Source organism: Rattus norvegicus, chromosome 5 (assembly GCF_021556685.1).
Source record: "Rattus norvegicus strain SHRSP/BbbUtx chromosome 5, alternate assembly SHRSP_T2T, whole genome shotgun sequence".
Classification (NCBI taxonomy): domain Eukaryota; kingdom Metazoa; phylum Chordata; class Mammalia; order Rodentia; family Muridae; genus Rattus; species Rattus norvegicus.
This window is the reverse complement of record NC_141538.1, coordinates 151,479,145-151,498,314: the sequence shown is the minus strand read 5'-3', so window position 1 is coordinate 151,498,314 and position 19,170 is coordinate 151,479,145. Positions and strand designations below refer to the sequence as shown.

Sequence of the window (19,170 nt, the reverse complement as noted above, 5' to 3'; positions counted from 1 at the left end):
GGCTTCTCAAGCAGCAGGGGGATCCACCTCTCTCCAACAACTTCCTGGAAGTTTCCTGCTGCTTCTTGTTACACATTAGCAAGTCAACTTCCTCATACCGAAGCCTCTTTTTCTGCTCTAAGGATTGTCCTGAAGTCATGTAAACAATTCTCAGCCAGCGGAGACTTCTGGTTTGCCGGACAGGTCTCCAGACCCGTTACGGAAAAGTCATGGAAAGGCTCTAAGAATCCCTTCAAAGGAGCAAGCCCAGAGAGACTTAGGTAACGATCCCAGACAAAGGCTGCTTCAAAGCCTAGGTGCCATCACGCCAGACTCAGGCCAAAGGCAGACTGCTACAGAAGGCATCCCGCTCTGAGGTAGGACTGGTCTGCCCTCCACTGCCACATTAAATTCATGAAAATAGGTCCTAGTCCTAATATGCCGTAGTTTACAGTTTCACACTGACTCTCTCTGTTCTTGTCATTCTCCCTTTCCGGCAGAGACAGGTGGGTGTGGCTTGGACTCCAATAAGTGCTTATACCTTGGGCAAGTCCATTCTGTACACCTCCCACCCACCCCAACCCTGGCCCTGCCAACCCCTTTGGATGTCTTCTTCTTTTTTTTTTTTTTTTTTTTTTTGTTCTTTTTTTTTTCGGAGCTGGGGACCGAACCCAGGGCCTTGAGCTTCCTAAGCAAGCACTCTACCACTGAGCTAAATCCCCAACCCCTTTGGATGTCTTCTTGCAGCAAAATGGAGACTGCTCCCTGTTCTGGTTTTCTTCCTTCATTGTAAGGAGGCTTAATTGATGGTGAGAGAGTAGGTGGGGATGTGTTCTCCACTAGCGTTGCAGTTTTAATCACTGCTGATTAGCACTGAATCCTTGCGTAGACCAGGCACCACAACCCTAAGACAGCTGGGTATGGCGACAGATACCTTTAACCAACCCCTCTGCTCCCAGAGGCAGAGGCTGGTGAGTCTCCTCGAGTTCCAGGCCAATCAGAGAATGAAGGCACAGATCTACACAGCCCCTTGCAAGGCAAAGCTTAAGGAGAAAGGATTTGCTGGCTAAAGAGATCATCGGCCGTTAAGAGCAACCGTTGCTCTCGCAGGGGACCAGGATTTGATTCCCAGGAACGCACATAATGACTCAGAACTATCTAACTCTAGTCCCAAGAAAGCCAACACGCTCTTCTGACCTCCATGGGCACTCGGCGTGAATGTGGTGCGCAGACATACAGGCAAGCAGAACGGTAATCAATGTATCTAAAAACTTAAATGATTCAAGTGTTTTTTAAACAGGTTTCCTTTCTTTTGTTAATATCAAGATCTTCTGGTGTTGAGATTGCCCACTTGTGCCACTATGCCCCAGTATTTTTCATTGTTTGTTTGTTGTTTATCATTTTTTAAAGATTTATTATATATAAGTACACTGTAGCTGTCCCATTACAAGATGGTTGTGAGCCACTGTAGCTGTCCCATTATATATGGTTATGAGCCACCATATGGTTGCTGGGATTTGAACTCTGGACCTCTGGAAGAACAGTCAGTGCTCTTAACCACTGAGCCATCTCTCCAGCCCTGTTTGTTTTTTGAGACAGATTTCTCTACGTAGTCCTGGTTATCTAGAACTGGATATGTAGACCAAGCTGGCCCCAAACTCCAGAGATCCTCCTGCATCTACCTCCAGAACGCTGAGATTAAAGGTGTGCACCACCACACCCAGCTCCATGCCCAGCTTTACGGAGCACCAGGGACTGAATCCCTGGCTTTGCATAGGCTACTAAGGCGCTATACCTAATGCCCAGCGGTTTCCTGTGGCAGGTATGAGGAAACTGATGTTCTATCTCAGTTACTTTCAATAGCTCCTGACAGCTAGGCCTCAGACCCTAAACCTGTAAGAGAGTCTTAACTACCCGGAGACACCTCCCCCCCCTCCCCCCCCCCCCCCCCCCGGCCAAGGGAGACCCATTCGATCCAAACCCAAGAGGTTTATTTTTCCGGTGCATCAGGGTGGACCCTCAATCAGCCCCTCATAGCGAGTGACTAGAAGGCGACCTTCAATGGCTATAACAAGCAGTTCTTATACCTTTTAGGGGTACAGGTTACATCAGCACGGTTACAATTTAAACTTATTGACTAAGCATGTTGACCTTTGAATCTATTGGCTAGCAAGCATATAACAGGCATTTGAACTCTGGGACCAGAGGGTCAGGTGACAGTCAGTACATTCTGTGGTTTTTTGTTTGTTTGTTTGTTTGTTTGTTTTCAAGAATGTTCTTGGGGTTGGGGGTTTAGCTCAGTGGTAGAGCGCTTGCCTAGGAAGTGCAAGGCCCTGGGTTCGGTCCCCAGCTCCGAAAAAAAAAAAGAACCAAAAAAAAAAAGAATGTTCTTGTTTCTCCGAGTGGAGAATGGAACTTGGTTTAGCCTTGACCCGAGGCAGGAAGCTGGCCTAGTCTTGACCTGAGGTAATGGGTGTGAGGCTGGCGAAAGCTCCTTGGGTCCTTCAAACCCAGTGGCCATCTCCTGAATCCATGTTTTACCCCGTGCTCGTCTGTCCATCCCGAAGTAGGAGACTTAGATTCCAGCCCTAGCTGTACAGTCTGCAACCATGAAGGGGAGGAGAATAGGAAACTGTACTATGATACCTGAAGAGTCAGAAACTTAGTTGCCAAATGGTTTCTTCATTAAATGATTGGCCCCTTCAGTTCCCTCTCAGTTGTGGAAAGTTTCACAGCCCTACTGGGGATGGCAGGGTGAAAAAAAAAAAAAAAGAGGGGGAGGGGAGAGGAAGAGGGGGAACAGAAAGGAGAGGGGAGAGGTAGAAAGAAATGTATCCAGTCTCCAGGAGGGAAGGTGTGATGACGGAACTGAGCAGAAAGATCACAAAATCCAAGACACCGCCCGCTGGTGTACCACACCATGCATCCTGTCCTGGAGTTCCTCCAACCAGCAGCCACAGCAGCCCCTGGCTCTGTCCCAGGCCACCTTTGCAGGTTTACTGACTGAGATGCAGCTTCCCCAGAAAGGAGACCATATATGGGCAGCAAATAGCTCCTGGGGCACTCCGTGAGCAAGCCCTCTCTCCCAGCTGACTACTGGGACCCGTCGTAGATCCAGTCAGTCCCTTTCTCAAGGAGTTTACAACCTCCAGGGGGAGAGAGCCGTGTAAACAGCTAATGCTGATGCTAATGCAAGCACACATGAATATTCAGTAAATGGAAACAGCCTTCATGCTCTGGAAGCACCGGAGAAGCATCGGGCTTCTTGAACGTGGTGCAGGAGAGGAGGCAGGAGAGGGCATTCCTGATTAGGGGATAGCATAAGCAAGGACGTGAGGTCTAAGGCACGGTGAGGCCGGTGAGGCCGGGGCCATAAAATCACAAGGACACAGAGTCTGGAAAGGAAATCTGGGATCAGTCCAGGGAGAACCTTGGATTCCAGAAAGAGTGAAATGACCCGAGCCCCGAGCAGGGAGGTTCGTTCGTGAGCCCTAAGGATACTCATGGAGTCAGTCGAGGAGACGTCCTGACTCCCACCAAGAGAGGGAACACCCTAAGCTCAGTCTTCGAACGAGCAGCCTCTTACCCTCAAAGGTTTACCAGCTTGACAGTTTCCACTCTGCCACCCACTCTTCCCCTCCCCCAGGCAGCCCCATAAATGGATCCAGATGGTCATTCCTATTTTCGGTAGTGTATGTGTTGGGGGGAGGGGTGGCTCTGAACCCCATCAATCCTCAAACAAACCCTCTGTGTAAGAGGAGCTTCTTCCAGGCCCTGCTGTGATCCTCTGAGCCTGGGAGGCAGAGATAGTCTTTGATGGAGATTATCCATCTGGCTTGGGGAGGGGAAAGGGAGACAGGCGGAGGAGGGAAGGACATAGGCCAGGGAGGCCTGGGTGAGAACGGAGGTGTTGCCTGCGAGAGGAGGGGCCCTGTGAGGGGTTGAAGTGGAAGCCAAGCCAGGAAGACAAGCCCTCACAGGAGTCAGTGACGGAGCTGGCTTCTCTATACAGCTACATGACCTTCGTGTCCTGGTGTCCTGGCTTCTGTAGCTACTCGAGGCAAAGCATGGCTAATGCATGCTGTAAGAAGAAAGCCAGGGCTCTCTCGGCATTCAGTATTAAAGCGCTGTGCCCACCAACCCTTAGGAACTCCTTAAAGGGGCTAGGAGCACAAGAAAGTTGAAAATGATAAACTAGGTCCCTTTGCTCAGACAATCCGTTACCAAAATATTATGCCAAGCCTTTTAAGTATTTGTTACGGATCTAGTTTAGTGAACATTGGTTAAAAACCACTGAGCACTATACCAGCTAGGCACTCGGTTTACAGAAATGGAGGGCAACCATTCCTGAAACAGGTTCCAAGCAGTCAAGGAACAATACGGAGTGCTCTAAATGCTCTGACGAAAAGGGGAATTCCAGAGGAGATTGACAGGGACTTTCTAATTCAGACTGGGAACCAAAAATTGGCTGTCTGCAGAAATGGCGTCTCATCTAAGTCTGGAAGAATAAGTAGAAGTGGGTAGAGGGGTATATTAGAGGCAGGGTGAGGTGTATGCCATACTCCTCAGTATGAAGGGGTAATACTTGTGGAAGGAACTGATCAGGTGTTTGGGTATCTGTAGTATAGTGAAGAAGTAAGAAATAGACACAGTCTGGAAACTACAGAGCCTTGTAAGCTAGAGCATTTGTGTCTTACACTAAGTGCAAAGGGGAAACCATTGAAGTTTGTCAGATTAAATGTATTTTGTTAATACTGCCAACTTTGTGGCAGACCCCCCACCCCCGCCAAAGACTTACTTTGATTCTTTGCTCATCCATCCACACGATCAATGACTAAAAGGCATACAAGTTGCCAGTGCTGTTAAAAGGATATCAAAGATGCGCAGAAGAAGTTAGACAACTATCGTGACTGGGTCAAGAACTAATATGATTTACTGATCTGACGACTATAGAATGGGCCCCAAATCTATTCCAAATTGTCCTGGAGGCTGGTTGCTGCCCTTCAGGGCTCACACTGCACGGGCTCATTCATAAGAGAGGTACAAACATGCTCAAAGAATTTTGGGTGGATTAGAATTAGTTTCAGCGAGGATACTAATGAGATACTTAAAAGGTATGCAAATGGAGAAACATTTAGCAAACATCCATGAGGTATGCACACAGTTCTCGGAGCATCTGCTGGGCAGTAGTAGCAACAGCACTACCTAGTAGTCAACGACCTCTGGATTTTCCACAGAACAGATTTTTTTTTTAATGCATTTAAGTATCGGGACAGCAGGCTTTTGGCAAGTTACCATTAAAGAAGAGTAATTTTGTGGAAGCAGATCTTCTCAAAGGCATGGCTTCTGCCTTCCCTAAACATTTGTCCACACCTTCTGTTGGCTAATAGCCTCAGGTGATGAAGAATAGAGTCTGTTGTACTGGGCAATAGCTTCTAGCCAAAATGAATTGCTTAGTCCCAGCCTGACAGGTCTGCTTCACCTGCAGAAACAATATGTCTGAGTATGAAAAACAACCCACTCTGGTCCCAGTCAAACCACAAAAAAAGCTGTAACTTCCGGGTATATACATATATGTGTATATATATATATATATATGTATATATATATATATATACACACACACACACACATATATATACATACATATATATATACACGCACACATATATATATTCATATTCTAGCCCTACCATTCCAATAACAGTCTCAGCCTATAGAAACAATCTGTCTGCTCCTCTGCCTCATTTTCTCATTTTTTCTTACACCTTCCTGTAGTCTGGTTCCCATCCTGTCTTCCAAATCCATCCCACCCACTCCTCACTGCATCATATTCCACTTCCTTATCTTTCCAATTAAACCTCTGAAAATCAAAAGATTCCAAGACTGGAACCTGGCTGCTCTGTGTTCTTAAGTGCGGTCTTAAGACAAGTGCTAACTGCTGAGTTTGCTATTAAACAAAAAAGGACCTAGCTTAGTGATGCACCCTTTTAATCCCAGCACTTGGGAGACAGAGTCAGGAATTCTAGGCTAGCCTAGTTTATCTAGTGACAGACAAAGCTACAAACCCTCTTTCTTTCTTTCTTTCTTTCTTTCTTTTTTTTATTTTTTTTCTTTCTTTTTTTAAAGATTTATTTATTTATTATATATAAGTACACTGTCGCTGTTTTCAGACACACCAGAAGAGGGCATCGGATCCCATTACAGATGGTTGTGAGCCACCATGTGGTTGCTGGGATTCGAACTCAGGACATCTGGAAGAGCAGTCAGTGCTCTTAACCACTGAGCCATCTCTCCAGCCCCCGAGACCCTGTTTCAAAACAAAAACAAACACAGGCCCCAAAACAACAACAAAAAGGAGATTTACCTAAGTCTTGGATGATATTCTCTACTGCCCATAGTGACGTCAAGTTTCCTGTCTTGGCCCCTCTGCATAAGTGCCCTCCCCAGGCCAGAGGCAAACATCTGTATTGCCGCAACACTGTGTATGTCTCTCTCACAAACACACACACCAAGCTTTTAGTTTGACCTTCCTTTACACTATCAAGGAAAGACTATTATGTAACTCATGCCACAGACTAAAAAGGACAAAGGAAATCTAAAGACTTGTGTTTGAATCGTAGCTCACTTCATTTCTAAGAGCCTCCGTCTCTGACTTGTAACCTGGGGAAAACAACTAAATTTGTATGTCTAATCAGTTTACGGACAGTAGTAACAGTTGATATCAAGTGCTCGATCCCTAAGAAGTGATCAATAGTGTCTGCACCGCGTGCCGGCACGAACCCCGGTTGGTTGTGGGTCGCTAGGACTAGACTGAGAGCTTCCTGAGGTCCACGTAAATGCTCCGCCGGCGCGGGAAAGAAGCTAAACTGGCCGGGTCCAGAAGGACAAGGCTCCAATTCCCGGAGGGAAGATCAACCAAGCGGACCCCACCTCCCGGAAGTGACGACACAGGGGCGAGAGGTGCGGCGGCCGGCCTTCCCGAGCCGGACGCGCGCAGGATGGCGGAAGCGGAAGGGAGTTCTCCGCTCCTCTTACAGCCGCCGCCGCCCCCTCCTCGGATGGCGGAAGTAGAGACGCCGACGGCGGCCGAGACGGACATGAAGCAGTACCACGGGTCCGGTGGAGTCGTCATGGACGTGGAGCGGAGCCGCTTCCCCTACTGCGTGGTATGGACACCCATCCCGGTGCTCACGTGAGTCTCTTCCGGTGTCGCCGCGAAGTCGGGGAGGGCCCGAGCGTCCTCCAGTGTGCCATTCTAGCTTTTTTCCCCAGACTTGCAGCAACCCTTACTCTCGGCCATGCTGGCCCCGGGTCCCTAGAACCCCCGTCACCTGTGCGGTGCGCGGCCCTGTTGAATGTAGGGTGTATTTCCGGCCCTGGTTCCCCATGGTCTAATTGGGAAAGAGGACAAGTGTAGATTAGCCGCAAAGATCAGGTAATTAGCACGCTCCTAAGCAGCAGCTGTACAGAAAAGACCCTTATCCATTGTCTGAAGAGGCATTTTCATTCATTCATTCATTGAGCAAATAAGCGCGTACTTGTCATCTGCTATGCACAAGACGTTTTGCCTTTAGAAGCAAAAGCGAGAGTTTGATTGAGGCCACACTGGTTCACGGACAGTTTACAAGCTTGGTTTTCTGATCTAGAAATTCTCTTTCCCCATGGTGAAGCCGAGTGTCTTGTAACATTGTCTTGGTCAGTTGACTACCCCAGCAAGGAGATATTCAGAAGCCAGTTCACTGACTGTGAACTAGTTAATAAACTCGTCTTTCAGCTGTGGCGCAGCACCTCTTACCTGAGGAGATACGTATTTTTTTTCTCTATCAAAACCAGCCACCAGGCATGGTGATCCACACCTTTAACCCTGGAGGCAGGGGCAAGCAGATGTCTGTGAGTTGGAGGGCAGCCTGAACTATATGGTAGGAATTCCAGGCCAGCCAAGCATGCATAGTGAGACCCAATCTGAAACAAACAGAAATACAACCAACTAACCAAAAAGAGCCAAGTTGTATGGAGAAGGAATCATTTTTAGCCTCAAATGTTTCCGATCCTAAAATCACTTTAATCTTTTGATTTTGTATTTATTTTACTGGTTTTGAGACAAGATCTTGATATGTATAGCCCAGCCTGGCCTGGTATTTATTGTGTAGCCCACCCTGACTTTGAACTCCTGTTCCCCCTGCCTCAGACCTCTGTGTTCTGGGTGTATACTGCTTCATCCAGTGACCCTAATTTTTGAATTGTGTAAAGCTACTTGGGTCTGGGTAGATGGCTTTCTGTGTAAATAACCTGAGTTTGAGTTCCTGTCACCCACGTAAAAAGCTTCATGCAGCAGTGCATTGCCTGAAATCCCAGAGCTGAGGAAGTGGAGGCGAGAACATCTCTGAGGCTTGCTGGCTACCTAGTCTTGTCAAGTCAATGAGAGACTCTGTCTGAGAAAGTGGGGGGTGGGTGGCTGTACATAGTGATGACACACACCTGTATTTCCAGCTCTCAGCAGGCAGAGCCAGAATGGGGTCGGACTGGGACCTAAATCAATGAATGACGTGTGGTCAAGAGCACTTGTTGCTCTTACAAACCAATGTTCAGTTCCCAGAGGGAGCCCTTGTGGTGGTACATAGCCATCTGTAACTCCAGTTCCAGAAGAACTTATGGGCATGGGGCAAGCATTCAGTACACATGCATACATGTAGGCAAAACATTCATATAAAACTAGACAGATGATAAAAGAAAAAAATCAAAGTCTTGAGTCCAGGCACTGTGGCTCACAGCACTGTTCTGAGAACACCCCAAGAGACTAAGGTAGGAAGGTCCCTGACCATTTTGAGGCCATCCTAGTCTTCAGAGGAAGGTCCAATCTAGGTTTCCAGAGTTAGACACTGGATCCAAAAAACAAAACAAAATAACAACAGCAACAACAACAAAAAAAAAACCTTACAATGTGTGCTTGTTAATTCATCAAATGTTCCTCTAACACGTTTGCTGACTGACTCCTTGTGGGCTGTAGTTTGCAGGAGGCAAAGTCTAAATGTCCAGTGTGTTGTGGCGAGGCAGGCTGCGGCTTTTTCTCAAGCATTGATGGGAGGGGTAGAGAGTAAATAAGTAACTGATGGGAAGGACTCCAGATGTGGAGAGAATGGGCTGTCACTGTGAAAGTGGGAGGGTTCTCAGGTGACCACCTTGTTTCTGTGAAAACCAGCCATGCTAGCTGCGATGGACTTTTCATTTTTTTAAAATTATCTTGTGTGTATATGAGCACTGTGGGTGTCAGAGGACACTGGCAGTCAGAGGACAACGCACAGGGGTCAGTTGTCTCCTGCTGTGGTGTGAGTCAAGCTCAGGTCATCAGGCTTGGCAACAAGTGCCCTTATATACTGAACCATTTTCAGCCCCTCATTTTCAGAAATATTTGTGTCACGGTCCTCTGCCCAGAAATAGTAACAGCTTGAGGTGGAGACACACAGTTCCCCGTTGTCTAGACTAGAAGTAGCCGGCGTCTTGGTTCTCTTCAGATCTGTGTTCATAAGGCCAACATGAATAAGTCTGTTCCCGACAGAGGACTTGCCCTTCAGCAGAACGGACAGGGGGCAAATTAACTTTTGTAATGACATAGTTACGTGATGTTGCTGGAGGTGCATGCAGATGTACGGGCAGATGTGGGAACTCTCATGTCTGTGCAGGAGGTTGGAGGAGGAAACTGAGTCCAAGACCTACTCACCTCTTAGTAATAGCTACTGCTGGAAATAAAAACAGCCAAACATTTCATGCACACCGTCATCCAGTCCTTACATCAACCTGTATCAATATCCGAAAGCAGATACTGAGGCATGAAACTCCAGGACGAGTCACTAATGCATTCACTAAACTCTACTGAGGATGGCTTTTGTCCTAGGTCAGAAGAGACAGCAGTTACCGGAACTCCAGAGCTTGTCTTTGGAGAGCTGACAAGCTGCATTGAAAGTTGCTTCCCTAGGACTGTGCTAGGCATAGACTTAATGTTTCTCTCCAACCTTCATTCCCAGTTCTATTGGCCATCAGCAGTCATGATGTAGACAGAGTACTGCTCAAAGCCAGGTCCCCTGACAGTTGAAAGGAATCTGGATCAGAAGAGCTGGGGCTGGGTTCTGAGAAGCCAGAGGAGCTGTTTCCCACAGTTCTTGGTGTCCTATGTTCACTGTAGACCCTGAGCTGTTTACCCGTTGTCAATCAGGTAGTAACTGTTCACTGAGTACCTCAGCATCATTGAGCACCCCACATGTGAGCAGCATCCTACATAGACTGAGCAGCAGCCCCTCAGCCCCATACTTGTTACTCTGCTGAAAGATGGGAACCTCTCTGGCCTGCTCATAGCTACATCTGAAACAAGCAGAACCTGACTGTACTGGTTTTTTGTTTGTTTGGTTGGTTGGTTTTGGTTTTGAGACAGCGTCTCTGTCTCTCTCTCTCTCTCTATGTAGTCCTGGCTGCCCCTGAACTCAGTATGTAGTCCTGGATGTCCTTGAACTCACAGAGAGTCACCTGCCTCTGCTGACTTCACACACACACACACACCCGCCAATTGTCATATAGAGTAATCTAATGTGCATGTGGGGCACGGTGTGACTTTCCAATATTCCAATTAAGTGGGTGTGCAAAGGGCTTGCCTCACAAACATGAGAACCTGGATTCAAGTCCCCAGAATTCATGGAAGACAGGCATAGGGGTTCCTGTAACCCCAGTGCTCCTGGGGTGACATGGCAGATGCTGGAGATTCCCCAGAAGTTCATAGACAGCTAACCTGGAGTACACAGCAATGAGATCCTGTCACAAGGCAGAAGGCAAAGCAATCCCAAGGTTGTCTGTCTTCACTCCTCCACACACACACCAGGGCACATGCACACACATCAGACACAGACAATGTCAGATCAGAGTGAACCCCATTATCCATTACCTCAGCTGTCATTTCTCTGGGTTGGGAAGAGTCAGAATCTTCTCGGTTCTTTTGAAATCTACAATTAGTAGTCGGTTACAGTTACCGTGCTAAAGAATATTGGGAGGTCTTCCTCCTACCCAGCTACACCACTCTACTCCTAAATACGGATGGTTTGTCCATCGTTCTGCTGACGGATACACAGGGAGTTTGGAGCTGTGCGCCAAGGCAGGCACCATCTTAGAAGTTCAACAGTTGGGGCTGAGGATTTAGCTCAGTGGTAGAGCGCTTACCTAGGAAGCGCAAGGCCCTGGGTTCGGTCCCCAGCTCCGAAAAAAAGAACCAAAAAAAAAAAAAAAAAAAAGAAGTTCAACAGTTAAGGAGACGCAGTCTTTGTTCTCATGGCGTGGAAGGACTTAGTGAAGATGAGTTTTAGTGCCTGGATATGATGACAAAAATAAAGCAGGGTGATGGGTCTGTGCCATCTGTGCTGCTTCTGTGTGGAGGTAGGATTGCGATGGGGGAGGGGGCTGGTGGGGATCCAGCTCTTACAGGCTAGGGACAAGCTGGAGAGCTGGTTCAGTGGTTAGAAGCCCATACTGCTCTTGCAGAGGACCTAGATTCGGTTCCCAGCACAACATCCTGTGGCGCACAACATCCTGTGGCGCACAACTTGGAACTCTTTTGGCTTCTGCAGGCACCTGCACTCATGCCTCACACTGCACACACAGATACACAAGCGTTTACATAAGTAAAGATTACTCTTGAAAAAAAGAAAATCTCTTCCTTTTACAGACAAGACAAACCTATGGCTATTAAACTGGGGCTGGCAGAACAGCTCAGCAGAGAGTCACCTATGATTGTCTATCAAGGCTGTAATCTGGGGCTGGCACTGGAGCAGTAGTCTCTACACTGGCCTCCTCCTGCCTTCTCAACACCACTCCTCCCTGCTCACTCTTTGGGCTGTGTACCAAACCTTACCTCCTGAGCCATCTTACCAGCCCTACACGTCCCGCCCTGTTCTTAAACTTCCTTCTTGAAGGGTTACTTACATATGATAAAGTGCACAAATCTTAGGCATACAATTCAGGGAAGCTTTTATGGTTTTCTTTCCTTTTCAACTTAGGGGCTGGAGAAACAGTTCAGCAGCTAAGACCTGTACTGTTACAGGGGACCCCGCACCTGTGTCAGGTGGCCGACAGCCCCTGTAAGCCCAGCCCCAGTGGGGTCCAATACTTGTGAGCACCCATACGTACCCACATGCAGACACATGCACAAACACATAATTTAAAGTAACACGAGTGAGAGTGTCACAGTCCACATGTGGAGGTCAGTGGACAGCATTATTAGTCGTTTTCCCCTAATACCATGTGAGTCCCAGGATAGACAGGGTCATGAGGCGTGGTGGCAGGCACCCTCTCTGCTGAGCATTTGCCAGCACCAGTCCAGTAGCCATAGGTTTGTCTTGTCTGAAACACAAAGCAGTGCTGTGTTTATACTCTCGGGTAAGGCCTTCTTCTCTGCCAGGAAGGCACTCCTGAGTCTGTCTTACGTAGCAGAAGTGTGCTTCTATTACGTACAACTGGTGCACGGCTGTGCTAGTTTTGTCTTCCCGTCAGACATTGGTCTGTGCCCCCACCTCTGTGTGTGTGTGTGTGTGTGTGTGTGTGTGTGTGTGTGTGTGTGTGTGTGTGTGTCTGTAGTGAGGGTTGCTTTTAGAGAGTGTTATTTTAGCATGTGTCTGTGTCTTGTCTGCATGTATATATGTGCACTGCATGCATGCCTGGTGCCTACCAAGATCAGAATAGCGTGTCATATTCTGTGGAATTGGAGCGATGGAGCTTTGAGCTACCATGTGGGTGCGGGGAACTGAGCCCAGGTCTTCCGCAAGAACAGCAAGTGCTTTTCCCGGCTAAGCCATCTTTCCAGTCCCATTTTTGGGTTTGGGGTTGTTTTTGACACAGAGTCTCACCATGTAGGCAAGGCAAGTGCTGGGATAACTGGCATATACCAGCCCTGTCCAGCTCAGTTGGGGTTTGTTGTCTGTTTTTAAAATTCACTTTGAGATTATTTACATATAACAAAAAGGTATATGGTATTTTTTTCATTTTATGTGTATGGGTGTTTCGCTTGCGTATGCCTTGTGCAATACACCTGCCTGGTGCCCACAGGGGCCAGGTAGTTGTGAGCTGCCATGTTGGGGTTTAGGAATTGATCCAGGTCCCCTAGAAGAACAGCCAGTGCTCTTAACCACCGTGCCTTCTCTCCAGCCCCATAAAGGTACACCTTTTAAGAACACAGTTCAATGAGGATTTTTGCTTTTTACAGTGCTGGGGTTCAAGCCCAGGACCTTGTATACGCTAAGCAGGCACTGAGGGGACTATGTCTGTTTTGTATATCCTCAGACTAGAGCTGCTTTATGAGAGAGATGTTTTATCTACTCAGATCTGGCCGCTCTACGCCCAATGCTGCAGTTCCCGTCAGTTCAGTGGTAGCCCTGGGGACCTCCCACTGTGATTCACCAGGGACCGCTGTTTCACATGCATTTCTATAGCATCGACAAACTGGATGGCAGACCTCAGCTCTGTTCTGTTGCTGTGCCCTGCAGGTGGTTTTTCCCCATCATTGGTCACATGGGCATCTGCACATCCACAGGAGTCATTCGGGACTTCGCTGGCCCCTATTTTGTTTCGGTGAGTCCCCAGTTTGCCCTGTCCTAGAGGACTCCAGGCCCACAGAGAAGGCTGGCCTGGGCCCATGATGTCGTCCATAGCTCTCAGCCTGGGTCCTAGCCTTCTGCCCCTCTCCAGCGTTTGACCCATTTCCTTCTCTTGCCTCCAGGACAGGCCAGGAGGGCAGTATGGCCAGAGGAATCTTAAGTTACTGGTTCAGCCCTCTGTCCCCGTCCCTGGGTACCAAGACATGGGTAGGGGTTAGAGGCAAGAGTGGAGTCAGACCATCCCGGAACCACATCTCTGGACCTTCAGAAGGTGGGAGCCATTGTTGGGGGAAGGGGAGGCTGATATGGTTCCCATGGTGGGGATTTTAGAGTGCACCAGCTGTGTTCTCAAATCTGCTTCCTGGCGATGGACCAATGCTAGTCCAGGGGCTCTTTCTTTCTAGATGAGCGCATGCCTCTGCCTGTTCTCAGGTGGCTGAGGCTGAAGAGGTGTGACGACATGGCCTCTTTATATTAGTAGTCGTTAGGATCACCCTAACAGGACAGGCCTATTGCTGTGCACTTAATATGTTGACTAGCTAAGCATAATGGTCCGTGCCTCTAATCCCAGGATTGGAAATCTGAGGCAGGAGGAGTGCCAACAGTTCATGGCTAGCCTTTGCTGCATAGTGAGTTCCAGGTCAATGTTGGGTACAGAGTTAGACTCTGTATCACAAAAACAAAACAAAACTAAGCTGGGTGGTGTAGCTCACACCTTTAGTTCCAGCACTCAGGAGGCAGAGACAATGAGTTCAAGACCAACCTGGTCTCCATAGACAGTTCCAGAACAACCAGGACTATACTGAGAGACCGTGTCTCAGTATGTGTAGAGATTACATTTCTGGGGGACAGGGAGTGTTCCATAAGGAGTCTAGGACTCCCCACAGTCCCTCATCAGAGAATTCTGAGGTCCAGCAGCCTCTTACCTGCATTGAAGGTGTTCTGCTCTAGCCTTGTGAGCTACCACTATGGTGCTGAGAGGTCAGAAGGTTGGTGTCACACATGAAGGAAACCTGCCCATGACGAAAGCCCAGACACCGCCCTGAGGACATAAGGAGAGGGCCAGAGCAGCCCCGTGCGTTTATACTGCCTCCTTTCCACAGAGCAGCCGCTGTGACCTACCAATGCCTGCTGTCTGCAGCCCTCCATCCCCTTCTAAGCCACTGCCCTTCAGCCACTGACCTGGGTTGTTAGCAGACTGCATGTAGTTTCTCCACTGACTTCTGCTCTTGTCTCTCAACAGGAAGACAACATGGCCTTTGGAAAGCCTGCCAAGTAAGTGAGTGCCTTTGTACCTAGCCAGGGCTAGGCTCCTCCTGCTCAGAGCAACAGGCCAGGCCCTGTGAGGCACAGCAGGAGCCAGCACCCTGAGTGCCCCGCACCCAGGCACCTAGAGTCAGTTTCTGTCTAGGTCTCATGTTGTAGCCCATTGGGTCTTCTCTAGAAAGGTATGGGTCTTGGGCAATGTCACACAGGAAGCAGCAAAGCTGGTCTTATAGCCAAGTCTGTCTTCCTGTGTAGCCTGGAGTACTTCCTCCCCTGGGGAACACCCCCAAGAAATATCATTTCTCTACATATACTGAGACCTGTCTCTGAGTATAGCCCTGGTTGTTCTGGAACTGTCTGTGGAGACCAGGCTGGCCGTGGGAAGTGGACCATTTAAGGAATAGGAAGGGGCTGCTTGGTGCTCCGTTGCGTCTTTCTGTCTGGAGGGTAGGAAAGCAAGTCAGGCCCCAATGTCACATCAGGGTGACATTCAGGTCTGCATCTGCTGCCAGTCTCATCCCTGTCATCTTGTTTTCTCCTGAGCCCTCCAGGATTGCTCAGCCACTCGTTACTGGGACACACTGTACAGTTTTTGCTTCCACCTATTAAAGCCGTTCCCAGCCTCGGTGCTGCCCTAACACCCTTCCGTCCGCTAGACTCAGGTGTTTCCCGTTCTCATCCATTCAAGTTGCCATGACAAATGCCATTGAGTGGGTGGCTCATCAACAAAAGTGTCACATCTTTACAGACTGGGAGGGCCAAGATGAGGTGCTGGTACATGGCATGCCTCGTGCCAACACAAGAAGAAAGGAACGAGGGGTCTCTTAGGCCTTCTCACCCACAGTGGGAGTTCCTCGGGGATTAAGGTTTCAACAGAACAGAGAAACAGACATCCAGACCACAACACTCTGCTCTTCTTGCCTGGTTGTTGTCTGCTACTTACCACTTCCTGGGGAGATGTGAACAGACTGTGACTCCAGATTGGACACTGATTGTACCCAAATCAAGCTTTGTGACCCTCCCTGAATTTATAGTTGTTACAACTTACAGACCCCTGGGATCGGGCCTTGAGACTTGTTTCAGGAGTTTCCTGAGCCCTGTGAATTTTCACTTCCTGAGTCTCAGAAGCTCTCCTCTTCCCTCCAAAGAGGGTGTTTCAATTGGGAGGAAGTAGCCACACAACCCTGGTCCTGGACCTGGTTCCCCATCACCCACAGCCTTGGACACCCCGCACAGAGAACATTCATAAAGTTGAAAGCCGCAAAGGGGCTGACCAGTGCCCGGTACATCTCCCCTTTCCCTTCAGGTTCTGGAAATTGGACCCTGGACAGGTATACGCTAGTGGGCCCAACGCGTGGGACACAGCTGTGCACGATGCCTCCGAAGAGTACAAGCACCGCATGGTAGGTGGGAGCTGGGCTCAGAGGGTCCGTGAGCCCCCACCCCAACCCCTACCCTGACCCGGCTGCTCTTGTGTCTGCAGCACAATCTCTGCTGTGACAACTGCCACTCACACGTGGCTTTGGCCCTGAACCTGATGCGTTACAACAACAGCACCAACTGGAACATGGTGACGCTTTGCTTCTTCTGCCTGATTTATGGGAAGTATGTCAGGTGAGCTGACTTCAACCTGCAGGCTCACTCGGATGCTCTCCCTGGATCCTGGAAAGGCTGTCCCTCGAGTCCTTCAGTCAGTGGGGACGGTTGGAACAGAAACTGAGGTTCCAGAGGAACTGAGTCCCTGGTGGAGAGCAGGGTGGCCGTATCAAAGTCCTACCCCACACGGGTTCCAGCTGACGTGTCACTTGGTCACTGCCGGGTTCTGGTCAGCTGCTCCTGGGCTGCAGCTGGCCCTGGGAAAGGACTGTAGTGGTTCTGGCTTCCTGAGAAGCTGTGAGTCTCCTACAGATGCCCAGAGGAGCACAGATCCTCTTGGATAGTGTTACCTCCATGGACGCCTCCCCTGCCTGCTCTGTCAGAGGCAGGCTTCTGGACAGTTGGGCTCACAGTCCGGGGAGACTTTTGAAGGCACAGCCTCGGGACCAGTGAGGATTAAGACATTGTTCCCAGCCCACACTAAGGACTCAGGCTGGGTGAGTTCCCTGTATCCCACAGCGGACCCCAGACAGAACCGTCTCACATGCTGGATGCCGCAGTGCCCACTTTTGATCTCAGCGCTTGGGTGGTAGAGGCAGGTAGATTTCTTAGCTGGAGTCTAGCCTGGTCTACAGAGTGAGTTCCAGGGCAGCCTGAAAAGAGAAATCCTGTCTCCAAAACAAAAAACTCCTGAACTGCTTCCTGCGCTCCCACTTTGTTCTCTTTTACATTTGCCTTTGTTTTATGTGCGTTGGTGTTGGCCTGCATACATGGCTATGCGAGTGTCAGATCTTGGAATCACAGTTGTGGGCTTCCCAGGTGGATGCTGGGATTTGAACCCAGTCCCCTGGAAGAATAGTCAGTACTCCCCAGATGCTGAGCCATCTCTCCAGCCAGCCCTTTCCCAACGTTGTTCTTAATTATACTTATCAGGAGCCCCTACGGCTTTAGAGACCCCCAGAAAATAACATAACACAGGCCTGAGGCAGGGCCAGGGTTGAGTTCAGGCCCTGATCAGCTCCTACCCCATGAGTAGCCATGTCTAGTGACTTGACCTTCATTACCGTCTCAGTGGATCCCACCCTCACCTAGAACTTCCTGGTCAGGAGTGCTTGTAGATGCAGTGAGACCCAGCCCACTGGCTTCTTTAAGGACCTCCATAGTATTCATCAGGCCCATCCCCATCCCTTGGGTAAGTTCCAGGAGACCCTAGGAGCCTAAATCCTGTCAGGGTTGTGGAAGGAGGGTTTCTGGGCCCTGCTCACCTGACCCTGACCCTGTGCTCTTCTCCCGTCAGTGTTGGAGCCTTCGTGAAGACCTGGCTGCCCTTCGTCCTTCTCCTGGGCATTATCCTGACCATCAGTCTCGTCTTCAATCTGCGGTGATGGCTTTCAGATGTCTAAGCCCCCGAGGAGGCCCCTTCCACTCACCCCTTTTGGTCTCAATTCTTTCATCCCCACCCTCAGGCAGAGTTGCCTCCTGGGTTGGAGGTAGGGTCAGGACCTGGGACAAAGTGCTAATGTTGGGCACCTGATGGGGCCATTTAGAGCCTCCTTGTCCTCTCCATGAGCCGGAGACCTCACCTGTGTGGCATCCCAGTGCCATCCCGGAAAGGCCTCCCTCCCTCTAGAGCATCTCCTGCCACCATCACTGGGCCACTCTTGCCATGCCCAGGGCACAGTGAGGACAAGAACCCGAGGGGCAAAACAGTGTTCGGAGCTGGATTTGAAGCTGTTTTCTGGCTGGTAGTTGGGTGTGTGTTAGGAGAAGTGCTGCACACCAAGCGACTTGGAACCTTCTCCGCTGGCCTCAGATGGACTGGGAGGGCTGGCTGGGCTCCTCCTGTGTCTGCCAGAGCTGCACGAGCGTGGTGTGTGCCTCATCACCGCCAATAGGCCCTGGCTAGCAAGGGCTGAATGGCACTTATGCCGAGTGGGTCCCCCGTAAACCTGGTAACATGAACCCCACTTGTTTCCAGCCCAGGAGTCCTCATGCCGGGGATAGAAGCCTTTAGGTCCAAAAGGTAACTCATCAGAGCAGCTGGTGCCACTGATTGGCTAGGTCTGCTTCCGATTGCTACAATGGGCCCTGTGCAGCCTGCCTCCCCCTGGTCCACAGGCTCCTTTATAAGGGGCTCCCTGGCAGGAAATAAAGTTTTAAGTCTAAGTGGTGTCTGTCATTTTCTTCTTCTGTGTCCTGATTCTTTTTTTTTCCCCCCCTGGAGCTGAGGACAGAACCCAGGGCCTTGCGCTTGCTAGGCAAGAGCTCTACCACTCAGCTAGATCCCCAACCCCCTGTGTCCTGATTCTTTAAGCTCATAAATCCCTGGGGACTTGGAGCAGAGAAATCTGGCTGCTAACCCCATGCCTGAGTCTTGTAAGTTCTGCCACCGCACAGGCTGTGGGTGCTCCTGCCGTTCCTGGTCTGTGTTCCTAGCTCCCTTCTGGAAGGACCCTTTTCTTCCCTGCTGGGAAAAACTTGGCACTGGGGTTAGGACCATAGACCTAACTTGCTCTGAAGTGACCTCCTTCCTCAGCTAGAGTACACAGTTGGGGTAAACCAAAAGGAATGGCCCTGCCCTTTGGGCGGCCATATTGAACTCTGGGTTGTTTACCCCACAGCCATGTCACTGGTCAGTTCGCTCCTTGATGGCTCCCAGTGTTCCTGTGTGCCTCACCACATAACAGTCTGTCCTGGT

The 19,170-nt window shown here is 49.6% G+C and overlaps 1 protein-coding gene across 11 annotated transcripts; it reads left to right on the top strand.

Moving 5' to 3' along the window:
• The first annotated feature begins 70 nt into the window (after window positions 1-70).
• On the top strand, window positions 71-18,638 carry Tmem222 (transmembrane protein 222). Of its 11 annotated transcripts, none has more exons than XM_087548680.1 (7): window positions 71-356; window positions 13,500-13,584; window positions 13,733-13,881; window positions 14,854-14,885; window positions 16,183-16,279; window positions 16,360-16,490; window positions 17,770-18,638. In XM_087548680.1, the coding sequence occupies exons 4-7, from the start codon at window positions 14,863-14,865 to the stop codon at window positions 17,855-17,857; spliced, it is 339 nt and encodes a 112-aa protein (XP_087404806.1). In that variant the 5' UTR covers window positions 71-356; window positions 13,500-13,584; window positions 13,733-13,881; window positions 14,854-14,862; the 3' UTR covers window positions 17,858-18,638.
• The last annotated feature ends 532 nt before the right edge of the window (window positions 18,639-19,170 follow it).

Excerpts from the sequence above, each read along its gene's own strand:
- Tmem222 (XM_087548676.1), top strand. The coding sequence starts at position 13,432 with ATGCATTTCTATAGCATCGACAAACTGGATGGCAGACCTCAGCTCTGT. Across the intron at positions 13,585-14,853 it reads CTGGCCCCTATTTTGTTTCG|GAAGACAACATGGCCTTTGG; the intron begins GTGAGTCCCCAG and ends GTCTCTCAACAG. Across the intron at positions 16,280-16,359 it reads AAGAGTACAAGCACCGCATG|CACAATCTCTGCTGTGACAA; the intron begins GTAGGTGGGAGC and ends TTGTGTCTGCAG.